This window comes from Sus scrofa, chromosome 7 (genome assembly GCF_054392235.1).
Source record: "Sus scrofa isolate SSC_HxYL_T2T_F1_AM1 chromosome 7, Sscrofa_HxYL_maternal_Yorkshire_Landrace_v2.0, whole genome shotgun sequence".
Taxonomy (NCBI): domain Eukaryota; kingdom Metazoa; phylum Chordata; class Mammalia; order Artiodactyla; family Suidae; genus Sus; species Sus scrofa.
In genome coordinates, this window is record NC_139389.1 from 101521818 (window position 1) to 101536898 (window position 15081).

At 32.7% G+C, this 15081-nt stretch overlaps 1 protein-coding gene across 44 annotated transcripts in view; it reads left to right on the plus strand.

Annotated features, from left to right (window-relative positions):
* The window catches only part of GPHN (gephyrin), a 567426-nt gene that overhangs the window by 111778 nt on the left and 440567 nt on the right, over nt 1-15081 (plus strand). For all 44 annotated transcript variants that reach the window (NM_001243302.1, XM_084966151.1, XM_084966156.1 and 41 more), the window contains 1 exon segment: nt 7521-7599. In NM_001243302.1, the coding sequence (NP_001230231.1) occupies nt 7521-7599 (79 nt within the window).

Here is a 15081-nt window from a genome sequence, read left to right on the forward strand (position 1 = left end):
CTTCTTCATCTCTAAAGGATATTTTCACTGGATATAGGATGTGGGTTCACAGTTCTTTTATTTTAGCACTTGAAAAAGTGCTTCCTTCTGGTGACTTGGTTTCTGATCTGCAGTCTTTCGAATTGTTTTTCCAGTATTGGTAAGGTGTGGTTTCTCTCTCACTGTTTTCAATGTTTTTTTGTTTGTTTGTTTTTTTTTGTCTCTAGTTTTTAGAAGTTTGGGTGTGATTTGTCTTAATACAGGTTTCATTAATTTTCTCTTGTTTGAGGGTTGCTCAGCTTTTTTATCTGTATGTTTGGATCTGTTGCCAAATTTGGGATGTTTTCAAGCAATTTTTTTTATTTTGGGCTGTGCCCACGGTATTTGGAAGTTCCCTGGCCAGGGATCAAACCTGAGCCAGAGCAGCGACTGGAGTGACAACACCAGATCCTTAACCTGCTAAGTCATATGGGAACTCCATAAGTCATTACTTCTTCAAATACTTTTTCAGCCTTGCCTTTTTTCTCCTCTCTTTTAAGACTCAAATGATGGGAAAGTTAGGTCTTTTGTTATTATCTCCTAGTCCTTGAAGCTTTTTTCTTTTCAGTATATTTTTTTCTGATTAAACATCTTTACCATTTTGGTATTGTTGTTTACCAGCTGTCTTTTTTCATTCTGTTTGAGTGCTAACTGGTTCTTATTATGACAGTTGATTTTTTTCTATTTTTTATTTGAAATACATTTTGATTTACAACATTATACTAGTTTCTGTTGTATAGCAAAGTGATTCAGATATATATGTATATATAAAGAATGTGCATATATATTCTTTTTTGTATTCTTTTACATTATGATTTGTTATAGGATATTGAATATAGTCCTCTGTGGTATACATATTAAGGCCTTGTTGTTAATGTATTTTATATATAGTAATTTGTATCTACTAATCCAGAATTAATTTATCCCTCCCCCATCCCCTTTCCCCTTTGGTAACCATAAATTTATTTTCTATGTCTGTTTCTGTTTTTTAAGTAAGTTCATTTGTATTTTATTTTGGACTCCTCATGTAAGTGATATCATATGATATTTGTCCTTTTTTTTCTGGCTTACTTCACTTAGTATGATAATCTCTAGGTCCATCCACTGTTGCTGCAAATCCATTATTCCAGTCTTCTTTATGGCTGAGTAGTATTCCACTTTGTGTATGTACCACATCTTGTTTATCCATTCATGTTTCAGTGGGCATGTCTTGGCTATTGTAAATATTGCTGCTGTGAACATCAGGGTGAAGGTATTTTTTGTATTAGAGTTTTAATCTAGATACATGTCCAGGAGTGAGATTGCTGGATCATATGGCAACTCTATTTTTAGTTTTTTTAAGGAACTTCTACATTGTTTTACATAGTGACTATACCAATTTACATACCCACCAACAGTGTTGGAAGGGTACTTTTTCTCCATATCCTCTCTAGCATCTAGCATTTTTTGTTTGTAGACTTTTCAATGTTGGCCTGACCTGTGTGAGATGATTCATTGTAGTTTTCATTTGCATGTCTTTAATAATTAGCAATGTTGAGTATCTTTTTATGTGCCTGTTAGCCATCTGTATGTCTTCTTTGGAAAAATTTCTATGGAGGTCCTCTGCCCATTTTTTTTGACTGGGCTGTTTGTTTTTTTGATATTGAGTTGTATGAGCTGTTTATGTATTTTGGAAGTGAAACACTTATTGGTCACATCGTTTGCAAACATTTTCTCCCATTCTGTAGGGTTTTTTGTTTTGTTTTGTTTTGTTGATGGTTTCCTTTGCTATACAAAAGCTTGTAAGTTTGATTAGGTCCCATTTTTCCGTTTTTGCTTTTATTTCTATTGCCTTGGGAGATTGGCCTAAGAAAACATCGCTAAGATTTATGTCAGATAATGTTTTGCCTATGTACTGGGAGTTTTATGGCGTATGGTTTGAGGGAGTGTTTTAACTTCATTGATTTATATGTGCTGTCCAGCTTTCCCATCACCACTGTTGAAGAGACTGTCTTCCCTATTGTGTGTTCTTGCCTCAATTGTCAAAGATGTTTCTGGACTGTAAAGCTAATGGCAATTAGCTTTTGATTGAAATCTGAGTATTTTGAGTATTATACTATGAACTGGGATCTTATTCAAATCTTCTGTTTTTGCTGGCTTATTTAGACATTGCTTAGACAGATAAATGGAGATAGACCCTTTCTCTTTATGCCAGACTGGAGTAGAAGTCAAGTTCTCCATTTGGCCTCCTTTGATACTTGAGATGACTCTCCACGACAGTGCTGTATGGTTATAGTAGTTCTAGTTCCCCATTGAGTTTTCACTAATCTCTCCTTGTTTAGGATTGGTAGGCAAACCCATATGAGGATTAATGAATATATTTGGAAATTTTTCCAATAACTTGAGATTTGATATGGATTTTATACATTACCCATAGGTATAAAAAGGTAGAGAAAAGCATAAATCAGTTTTGTGAGTTAAACACGTCTTTTCATAGTCATGGGCATATGCTGTGCTAATGCATTTGCCAGGAATTATATTACTGAGCTCTGTATAGTGCATGGTAATCCTTCTGTGTTCCTATAAGCAAGGGGTCAATAAATTTTTTCCATAAAGAGCCAGATAGTAAACATTTTAGGTTTTGTGGGCCAAGAGGCAAATTTAAACATATTATGTATGTATTACTATAATAAGAAAGAAAACAACTTTCTACAATTTTTTAAATTTAGAAAATCCAAATATAATAATAATTAAATGTACTACTTATCATATGGTCTTACAAATTTAAAGAATGGAATTGGGTGGGGGATAATTAGAATTTATAGTTTCTGTTTTCTGTTATGAAAATCAATGGCAAATGTTCATTTATTAATGCTGATTTGTATGGAGTATTTTATCTTTGCAAATGTCTTTTTGCACAGATAGTTACTGGCAAATATTGAGCATATGATATCATCCATGAACATATGGTCTTAATTGAGCACATTAATTATTTGAAATGTGTTTTTAGAATTATTTTAGGATTCTTGCCTTTTAGCATGTAATTACATTGCAGAATAATCACATCAGATTTAAGATAAAGTGGAAACTTCTTAGTTGCAGTTATTAAATGGATTTGGAAATATAAAAAATGTCTTTTCACTTGTATCAGATTAAAAAACGCTGCCGCAACTGTAGTTTGGACTCAGGAAACATATCTGTTGCAAATTTATTTGGAAAGGGGATTGTACTTCTTGTTTTAACTTTTCTCAGAATAGGAATGTATTACCTTTTGACAGGAAACAAAGTGCACAACAGCTTGAAATTACTTAAAATTATTTCAGATTAAAACATTGTAGTTGTGAAATTATTATCACATATAAATGCATATATAATATGCATTATTTGCATATTAGCATGATTTTGGCTTATGTTATTCCTTTATTGTACTTTTAACTTTCACAATGTGATCACAGAAAGGGACATTTTTTTGAAGAATGTATACTTTCCCAAGAAGCAGTTCTTAACTTTGTGATATTTATTAATCAGTGGAATCAAGAGCATAATAGTTCCCCTTTAGTTGGCATACACTGGGGAAAAAAGACAACAGAAAAATACAATGACCAAACTGATTGTTGACTTTGGTGTTATTTACATATGAGAAAAGTATATTCACTAGCTTCTTAAAGTGTAGTATGTTCTTATTTATAATTCAAAAACAAAATTTGTTGCATTAGTGAAATATATTTTAAGCTAAAATAATAAATATATTTTATTAGGCAAGTAAAGTTTCATAACATTTAAGAAACTGTTTCTTGAGATCTCTTGCTCTGTTTTTAACTTGAAATTTGGGTGAGGTGTGAACTTTAGAAAGTGCCTTCTTTAGCAAAATTCATTTCTCAGTAGCTGACTAGCAAGCCTTTAAAGGAGCAAAGGTTTATTCCACTTTAATTAAGCCTCCAAAAACTGTCAGGCTCTTGAAGTTTGTAACTAAGCTCTCATATTTGCCAAATTGGGGAAGAAACTTTATGAGAACTGATTTTATGATATAATTTCAATATTAGTTCAGTTCAGCTGAAAACCAAGTTTTTTTTGGGGGTTGTGGGGAGTTGCACCCACGGCATATGGAGGTTCCCAAGTGAGGAATCAAATCAAAGTTGTAACTGTCGGCCTACATCACAGCACTCAGCAGTTGTGGATCCTTAACCCACTGAGCAATGCCAGGGATTAAACCTGTGTCATCATGGATGCTACTCAGATTTGTGGAAACTAACTTTTTCATAGTGTGCCAACATATTATTTCTTTTGGCCCTAATTAGGAAATTGTGTAATAAAGGACTTTGTGGTAAAATTATGAAATCAGAAAATTGGTCTCATATCAACAGATTGAAATCAGTGTCTGTTAAATATGGAAAGAAAAATTTATATATATATAATAAATAGATATATTCTATCTATCTGTCCGTCTAATCAAAATTACTCCTCATTGTAGAAAAAGTGAGGGATATCTTTTTGGGGTTTCTAAAAAGAATCCAAACTTTCTCAACATTAGATATTTTAAGTGCGTCATTATATGCATTAATCACTTATATCAAAAGTATATTCAGAGTTGGGGGCTTGTCATTTTGAGCTGCAAGAAAAGGGAATATAAAATCCAGATAAAATGGTGAGTAATGGATCTTTGAAAGGAACAAGACAAGTGTTATATACTTCTTGTTCTTCATGAAGATTAGAAATAGCTAAGATATATATATAATAAAACTGTTACACTGAATAGGAAGTAATCTCTATGCTCATAAATATAAAAATATATAAGTAAAGTTTTATTTCACCTTTGATTTTGGGGTGGATATTTTATCAAGGTTTAGAGTCTAGGTTTCCCCCTAGCATATTAACCATATTGGTCCATTGTCTTTTGGATTCCATAGTTTATGTTGGATACTCAGCTGTAAGTTTTGTTTTTCCTCTGAAGTGATGTGTCCTTTTTCTTCCTCATGCTGTTTTTAAGATTTTTCTTGTTTTTCTCAGCAATTTGATGGCTGGATGTTTTCTTTCACTTTTTTTCAGTGTAAGTTTGTCTTATATATTCCCTAAGTAAGTGAATAATGTATCAGTTTAGGAATATTCTTAGCTATTTTGTTTTAAAGTTTCTTCCCCAATCTCTCCTTTTCTGAACTTCAGTTACATTGGGTTGTTTGATTCCCACGTCTCTTATGCTTTGTTTTTGTTTTTGTTTTTTTTTTTTTCTTTCTTCAGTTTGGATCTGTTTATCTCTTCAAGTACACTAACCCTGTGTTTCACTCTGTTGAGGTGGTAAAAAACTCACCCACAGATTTCCTAATTTTAGATACTGTATTTTTCAGTTCTAAAATACTATTTATTTTTCATAGATTTTTTTTTTACATTTTTTATCATTTATTTATATATATTTTTTCCTACTATTTTTCACAGCATGGTGACCCAGTTACACATACATGTATACATTCTTTTTTCTCACATTAAATGTTCCATCATAAGTGACTAGACAGGGTTTACAGTGCTACACAGCAGGATCCCATTGCTAATCCATCCCAAAGGCTACATTCTGCATCTATTTACCCCAACCTCCCAGTTCCTCCCAGTCCCTCCCCTTCCCTCTTGGCAACCACAAGTCTATTCTCCAAGTCTATGATTTTCTTTTCTTTGGAAAGTTTCCTTTGTGCCATGTATTAGATTCCAGATATAAGTGATAGCAACAGAAATAAAGGCAAAAATAAACCAATGGGACCTAATCAAACTGACAAGCTTTTGCACAGCAAAGGAAATAAAAAAGAAAACAAAAAGACAACTTACAGAATGGGAGAAAATAGTTTCAAATGGTGCAACTGACAAGGGCTTAATCTCTAAAATATGCAAACAACTTATACAACTCAACAGCAAAAAAGCCAACAACCCAATTGAAAAATGGTCAAAGGACCTGAAGAGACATTTCTCTCTAAGGAAGTTATACAGATGGCCAACAAACACTTGAAACAATGCTCAACATCACTGATTATTTTTCATAGATTTTCTCTGTTGAAATATTCCTGTTTTAATCTGTTGTGAACATTTTCCTGTATCTTCTTTAACTTATGTTGAAAAAGTTTTCTTAAAGCCCTCATCTTCTAAATCTGTGGGCTGGCACATACAATATTTTTTCAGTGGGTTGTTGGTCATATTTTGTGCCCTATCCCATACTTTGTAATTTTTATTGTATACCAAATACTGTTTATTATAGGGTCATAGAAATGGATGTAAATACTATTTTCTTTCAATATCATATTGGAAAGAAATGATAAAGTGCTAAATAATCATCTCAACTACAAGTTGAGCTGGGTGGTTTGAGTGACAACTTTAGATATACTCAATCTTTCTCTGGTGTTAAATGTCTTAAAAGCCAGACCTATTGTCTTGCAGTTATTTTTCTCTGCTGTGATTCTGTACTAATATACTGTGAACTTTTTGGAAGTTTTACTCTACCATTTGACTTCTGCCCCCTTTTTCTCATTTTCCCTCTCAAGGGATGATAGGATGCTTTTGACTGAAGAAAAATATCTTGGGGGGAGACCTATTGAAATTCTACACAGAAAGTGGTAGGCTTCATCTACTGTAATGTGATTTTAATGCCTAATCACAACAATTATATAGAAAACATTAATTTGCTCTGTGTCCCATTCTCTTCTCCTTCCCCCAAGTTTTTTTGTGCAGTCCTAGCCCTCAGCAAATTTCTCAGAAGAAAACTCTGTTTTGGGGCGTTCCATAGGATTCCAATCTGTCATGCCAGCCCATGAACTATCAAGAACTATGCTGGTTTCTCTTTCCCATGGTAGTATCCTTTTCTCTAATTGTTATGTCTAAATGGCAAATCCTCCAGAAAATGAAATTAATCAGGAAGCTCAGCTTCCCTAAAAAGAGGTACCACTTTTCACCTAGTTTATCCTTTTTGTTTCTAATACTCTGTTTTCTTTAAAAGTGTGGTTTGGGGAGATAGTTTATTTTTTTTTTCCCTGGTTGTTGTGGAAGTCGTGATTTGCCACAATAGACAGGTAAATTAGTCTTGTAAAATTAAGAATAAAAGTTAGATCCAAATTGGATTTCCTGCTATGGTGTGATGGGTTAAGAATCCGACTGCAGCAGCTCCAGTCACTCTGGATATGCAGGTTATATCCTCGGCCTGGTGAAGTGGCTTAAAGGATCCATCATTGCCACAGCTGCAGAGTAGGTTGCAACTACTGCTTGGATTCAGTCCCTAGCCTGGGAACTTCCATATACTGTGAGTGAGGCCATTAAAAAAAATTAGACCCACATGTTTACTCTTATATTGTACTTAAATAATGTCTTTGTGGTTAGATTATTTGGCTTGTTATTGAATTTCAATATTTTCTACTTAAATTAGTTATTTTTAATATTTGGAAAAAACTATTCAAAGAATCAATTTTAATTTCAAAATTCCTTTTAGACAGTAGTAACTAATTTAAATGAAATGTAAATAAACATTAATTTTCCTTTCCCCTTTTCCTGTTTAGTGAGTGATAGTTGCTTCAGGAATCTTGCAGAAGATCGCAGTGGAATAAATCTCAAAGATCTCGTACAAGATCCTTCTTTGTGAGTATTTGGTTTTCAGTATTAAGTATAATTTAAAACTTTGTAGTTGGTGTGATTTTTTTCTAAAGAGTTGTAACTGACCACTGATTTAAGATGGTTATTTTTTTCTAATAAATTTGTGTTACATAGTGAAGCACATTGAATAGTTTCAACAAGTGAAGTGTTGGAACAGTTTTTGTTTAGAAATAGAAGATATTTTAGAAGAGCTAATGTGATTAATTATTGACTTTCAAAGAGTATCTACTAATGGTTGATGATATCTTACTAATGGGTCAGTAGATATGAGGCAGGAAAGATGATTAGTGGTTTGTTTGGGAAGTCAAGATTGAATTTGTTTACATCAGTTTTAAACTTTTTTGAATAATTATAATCATTTGTAAATATAATTACAAGTGTAAAATAATTATTTGTAATAAAAATATTTGACTATATTTAATGTATTTCTAATGTTTCACATTAGAAAGCTGTATATAGCACACAATTTTGAAGAGTTTTATAGATTACAACTTTTAGTTCTTGCTCATGAGTCAGTTCCATTCTTTATCAGAACATATTTACATCAGAATATAATGTCACTTTCTATTTTTGTCTAATGAATTAATTTTTGCAGTTTTGCGTTAACTGCAAATCATGCATGGTAAGAACATGATCCTTACTAGAAGGATAAGAACATATCCTTCTAGTAAGATCACATTTTATTAAAAAAATAATCAATATTAAGCGATGGGCAGCAGAGAAAAGACAATTGAATGTTGGCTGATGCTTTCTTCAATGATGTTTAATGCATTCAGTAAAGTATATTATATCAAAAAATTAGTCTTCCACCTCGCATGTAATCCATACTTACACAAGTTTTATTGGTAATTCATTAAGAATTTTGTGAGGAATTAAACATAAGCATGTATTGAAACTGAAGGTCATTGATTTTCCAAGTCATTTTTTAAAAATGTAGTTATAAGATAGAATGGTAAAAATGATTGAATATTGAAGTTATTATTGTAATGAACTTATTATTGTAATGAGTTCAGAAATGACTTTCCAAACCCAACTCTCTAAAGTTTTTTCTTCTGTTAATGTCTCTCTTTGCCTCCTTCAAAAGGATTATCAATTTCTTTCTCCATGATTTTTATTGCATTGAAAATTGACAAGTTGTCTTTTTGGTTCTATGAATATTTTATGAAGAGTGTAATTATTCTATGTGGATATAAATATTCCTAGTAAATGAATATTGAATAACATGCATGAGGATATGGGAAAAAACTTTATATTATCTTTGAACAGTTTCTCCCATATGAATGAATAAAATAAATTATTCTTTTGTATTGTTTGTAAGGTATATTTTTGGTACAATAGGACTATATATCTTTATAATGAAGTCTTTATGGGAAAAATGTGTTTATGATATGCTTATGAACTTTAATGGTATAAAAATTGTGGAGAATTATACTTGAGTAACATTATAATAATGAGTTTTAGTGTTTTGAGATAATTTGGTACTTCTTCCTGGAATACAAAATAATATTCATTATGTAACCTGTTGCTAAATTATTAATTTAATCTTGGTATTCTAAGAGAAATTTATCTCAGATCACTATTGGAATGGATGGACAAAATAATTCTGAGTCTCTTTTAAAGTAGGCAGATATCTTAATTTAGCATCGTTCTCTTGGCATTAGTCATGAATGTAAGATTCATTGAGTTAAGAATTTGTCTTTGCCCTTGACGCTTGGATTTGGAAAGGACCTTTTTCTTATTAGAATTGTCAAAATGTACCATTAATGACTCATTTGTTTTTTGAGATAGATTTCTTACTTGGTAAAATTCTTTAGGGAAAGAAATGCATGGTGTGGAAAAAATAATGTATTATTTTCAGCTGTTATGATGGAAAATATTTTATTGTGAGTTATTCTGTAACAGAATTCACTTAGTACATACCTCATAGGTAAGGATTTTTTTTTTTTTTTAAACTAGCTACCTCTTTTCTTCCCCATACTCTTGGGATAATTCTTTACTATTTGATTATTAAAATTCATGTACACTACTCTATGGTTCTATATGGAGTTGAATTGTTGTAACATTGAGTAAAAAATATGTTGGAAATAACTCTTTTGCAATAATCTCTTCAATAATCCGTCATTTGATGAATACTCTTGACTTATACAAAGGTTACTAAAATTGTATATATATGTTAATTTAATATTCCAAATAAAAATATTATTAGAATAAGGTATATCTACTGTATGAATGCTTTATGTATTAATATGGCTGGCAGATTTATATTATGATTTAACTGCTTGAGCTACTGATACTAAAAGACATTAATGTGTGAAGAAAAATTAAGTACTGTGCTTTGATCACTAATGCTGTTAGCAAGACAAAATGCAGAGAAAAGGAAAAATTAGGTTGAGCAGAACCCAGGCTTATCTGGTCAGTATTGACACTCAGAGTGGTGTGTAGTGTGCCTTAGTCAGATAAATGAGTAAATATAGAATACCTATGAACAAGGTACAGAAATAAAATCAAATTGTGTGTGTGTGTGTGCATGTTAGTGTGTATATGTATGAATGTGTGTGTGTGTGTGTGTATGAATGGTCACATATATTCCATACCTGCTCAAACACACATGTGTTAGTGTGTATGAATGAATGAATGAAGTTTGCCTCAGAGGAGAACAAAAGGGAGGGCAGAAGCAAAAGTGGACCATTCATACTCTTATATCTGTCAAGCTAATGGGATAATTTAGTAGACCCTCTGTAGTTTGTCTAAACTGTGTATAGTACACCACCCAAGATTTTTAGTGAAATCATTGTAGTAAGAATAATTATTGGGCTTGAATGAACTGAGTCAGCTATGTTGTATAAGCATGATGAAGGAGAGATGCCATGGGAGGGGGTAAAATAAGAAAGTTGTGAATCCCTTAGCAAGATTTTCTGGTCCCATTACTAACTTTTGGTCTGTTGTAATAATGAGAGCAGAATGTGTCTTGTGGCAAAGTTGTAGTGGGAGGGATACCTGAAAACCTCTCTTTTTTGGGTCGTTACTCTAAGAATATTTGTTTGTCATAGCCTGTAGGTGTTACATATAAAACCAAGTAAAGGAACTCAGTATTCACTTTTTGCTGCTGAGTGTTCCTAAAAGTTTCTTTGAATTAATAATTTGCATACATGTTAAATTTTGAAATAAACAATGTAACTATTTTAATAACTTCTATTTATGGCTAAATATTTTAGAACAATCTCCTCTGTTGTATGTATAATTTGTCAATTTGAGTTTTATTATAAGACTTCTTGTTTTACTTGTCTTCAATGGCACATTGAAAAGTATTGTCAAATTTAACTTGACATTATTGCAATATTAGAAATGTATCTAATGTGATATATAATTTTCATACAAGATATTATTCTTAGTGTGATATAATTAATTTTTGCTCTTTAAGTGAAAGGACATATACTATTTAAATCATAAAAAATATAAAATGGCTTTTTCTTGTTACCTATGCAGGGAGGAGCGATGATTATTTTATGCAAAGCAGATACTGTGTATAACATATAAGTTATATATTAGTTCAGTTCTTTATAGTAATAGTACTCAAAAATGCTTTCAAATTTCCATTGATTATGTGCTAAAGAGGAAATATAATACATTATCATATTTATCTTTAATTTCTTATTGCTTATTTAAGAACTGTTTAGCAGAGATGATTATTTGAACTCAGATTCATTTATTGAAGTTATTAAAAGGTGTTTAAGAATCAACATAAGAATGAAAAGGTGGGAGTTCCCGTCGTGGCGCAGTGGTTAACGAATCCGACTAGGAACCATGAGGTTGTGGGTTCAATCCCTGGCCTTGCTCAGTGGGTTAAGGATCTGTCATTGCTGTGAGCTGTGGTGTAGGTTGCAGACGTGGCTTGTGTCCCACGTTGCTGTGGCTCTGGTGTAGGCCGGTGGCTACAGCTCCGATTCGACCCCTAGTCTGGGAACCTCCATATGCCGTGGGAGTGGCCCAAGAAATGGCAAAAAGACAAAAAAAAAAAAGAAAAAAAAAGAATGAAAAGGTCAAACAGAAATTGAACAACTGTTTATAATGCTTATGTGTGTGGTGGGGTATAGATGGATGTATCTCGTTTAATTTGCAGAAGCTCTTAAAAATTTAGGTCCATCAGAGATATGTGATTTGTAAGTTAGAGAAAGAATTGTTTAATTCATAGAAGAATTAGTTATCTCTGAATGCTAGAAATATTATTCATACTGCAGGATATTAATAATTTTTTTAGAGTCAAATAGAGAAAGTTTATATTCTTTGAGAATTTTGCACAACATGACAATCACGTCAGTCTTTGTTGTTTTTCTTTTTGGTACTCAGTATATTTTCAGTTGTTTCAGTGATGTCAAGATTTTAAAAAAGGTTTTACCAGGTTATGACCTCTTGAGACTCATAAGAAAGGATGGTTCAATAAAATAGGTGTTAATCCTAAATTCTGCATAAATTGTGTTATGGATGAGGAAATACTTCTTGTCTGTATTCTGGGTGGTTTTCTTTTTTAAAAAATTGTGATAAAATAAGCATAACATAAATTTTATACCATCTTACCCAATTTTAAGTGTACAGTTCAATAATGTTAAATACATATACACTGTGGCAACCTATCCATAGAGTTTTCATCTTGCAGAATTGCAACTCATTACCCATTAAAAAATTAACCCCTTATTTTCCCCTTTTTCCAGCCTCTGGGCAGCTATCTTTCTGTTTATGTAGTTTTGGAATACTACAGGGATCTCATATAAGTGAAATCATACAATATTTGTCTTTTTGTTACCGACTTGTTTCAGTTAACACAGTAGCCTTAAGGGAGTTCCTCTGTGTTCTAGCATGTGTCAGAGTTTCCTTCCTTTTTAAGGCTGAATGATGTTCCATTATATATATAGATAGCACGTTTTGTTTACCTAGTCATGCATTGATGGACAGAGTTGCTTCTGCCTTTTGTATGTTGTGAATAATGCTGTTATGAACATTGGTATGCAAATGTCTCCTTGAAACCTTGCTTTCAGTTCTTTTGGATAAATGCCAAGTAGTGGAAATTGCTGTATCACATGTTAATTCTATTTTTAAGTTTTTGAAGAACTGCAATAATGTTTTCTATACCACATTTCTATAGTGCACTAAGTTAACATTCCCTCTGACAGTGCACAAGGGTTCCAATATCACTATCATTACACAGATAATAAAGTACAAATATATCCATGGTAATTTTATAACAACAGCATTTTAATCAGTACTCTTCCTCATTATGCTATTACTTGTCTTGTATTACTACTGCTCTTGTTATACCTGATCTGTAAAGGATTTCTTTTGCATAAAAATTTTTTTTCTTTTTTTAGTTAGAAGGTGCCAGATTGGAAATGCAGCATGCTAATTAAATAATTACAAAAACCGACCAGTTGAAATATATTTTGATATTATAATTAGTGTTTGATAACATTTCATGTTTAAGAGCAAAGATAAAATTGGACAAAATAGTTATATCTCATTGTAAATTTCTTTGATATGAAAATTTTATTTACCTTTATGTGCTTCTTTACAAATCTTATCACCTTTGGTGGAAACTCTTCTTTTCATGGTTCTATAACACAGCCTCATCCCCCTGAGTATACTTGTCTTCACACTACAAGCTGATTGAATGATATTTTGGTCCCTTAGATCATGGCATTAAATATGAAGGAAAGGCAGGATTGCTGTCTGGAAAGCAGTCATATCTAAATATAGCCTGTACTTATCTGCTGATGTTGAGACAGGTTGCTATGGTGAATTGAATTTCTTAAAAATGCCAGTCAGCAGAGGATAAACAGTGGTTTTGAAGTGGTTATTTTCCATAGAGCTGTGAATTCTCATACTGTATTTTCAGGTAGATGATTTCAGTTAATGTTTTTTATGGCCTATTTATTAAATTTCAGTTATAGAATATCTTTGAGATTTTTAATATTTATGAAACAAAATAGAAAAATTTTTATAATGTTAGCCCTTGTTTCTCAGAAGATAAGTGGAAATGATTTTTCCAGTGACAGTATTTTAAACATTATTGATCATTCATTTTGCTCTGCTGCCAATAGTTCTGCTAAATCTAAGACAGATACCAAAGCTGTCTTGTTTGTAATAATATCTCTGTAAGTTTTTTTCATCTAGAATCAAGTTCTTTTTGGATTATATGTTTATTGGTCCATAAAATGCTTATTTGAACAAAACAGCTTAATCTAGCCTAGTGATGTGGTATTACGGTGCATTACTCTATGTCAAAACTGCAAATCCTTTTAATTTTACTTAGTTTTTAGACTTGCCCTCGTTTCCATCATTCCATATATTCTCGAGAATTTTGTTACCCTTTTTTTGTGGGTTCATTTGTTTTAGAATTTATTTAATCAAATTACTAGTAGATGTTCATCTTAAGCTCTTCAGCAGTGAGGTTTAATTGACGTTGTTATTGTAACCAAGGAACATATGATTGAAAATGGATATCTGAATTGTCTGCAGTTCAGAGATATATAGGTGATAAATCCAGTATTAGAATTTTTTTTATGGCCACACTGCAGCATATGGAAGTTTCCAGGCCAGGGACTGAATCTGAGCCACAGCTGTGGCAATGCCAGATTTTTAAATTTTTATTTATTTATTTATTTTTCTTTCTTTTTTAGGGCTGCACACACGGCATATGGAGGTTCCCAGGCTAGGGGTCGAATCAGAGCTGTAACCGCCTGCCTACACTACAGCAATAAAGGATCGAACCGCCTCTGTGACCTCACCAACAGCTCAGGGCAATGCTGGATCCTTAGCCCTCTGAGTGAGGCCAGGGATCGAACCATTAACCTCACGGTTCCTAGCTGGATTCGTTTCCGATGCACCACAACAGGAACTCCCAATACCAGATACTTTAACCCACTGCATGGGGCCGGGATTGAACTCAAGCCAGATTCTGCAGTCAGATTCGTAACCTACTACACCAGAGTGGGAACTCCTAGAATTTTATAATGAAATAAATAATGTATTGTTTCAGTTGATTCTTTCATTTTCAGGGTATAGCTCGTTTGAGTTTGATTGGCATATGTAATTAAAGAGTACTTCTCATGGAACAAGAAAGAGCTTGAAGAACTGGGTTAAGGGTGGGAATCTCAAATAATGGAATTAGGGAATTTGCAACTGGGTTTGTTTCTCTCATCCTCTGTTATCATCTCCTCTGGTTTTTCTTGGCTTTATTCTAACTCCTGAGTCAGGCTTTCTCCATAAAACCGGCAAGACGGCTGCTAATTTGCTGTAATTCTCTTCCTTCTAGCTCTCTTTACTTCCAGGTCTAAAAGGTAAAATCCCATGGAACATTTCTGATTTTGTTAATCTGTCATGTGCCCAAACCTCAGCCAATTACTGTTGCCAGGAATATAGACTATCTTGACTGACCACTCAAGGGACAGATGCCTGTGATCAGAATGGTGGGAT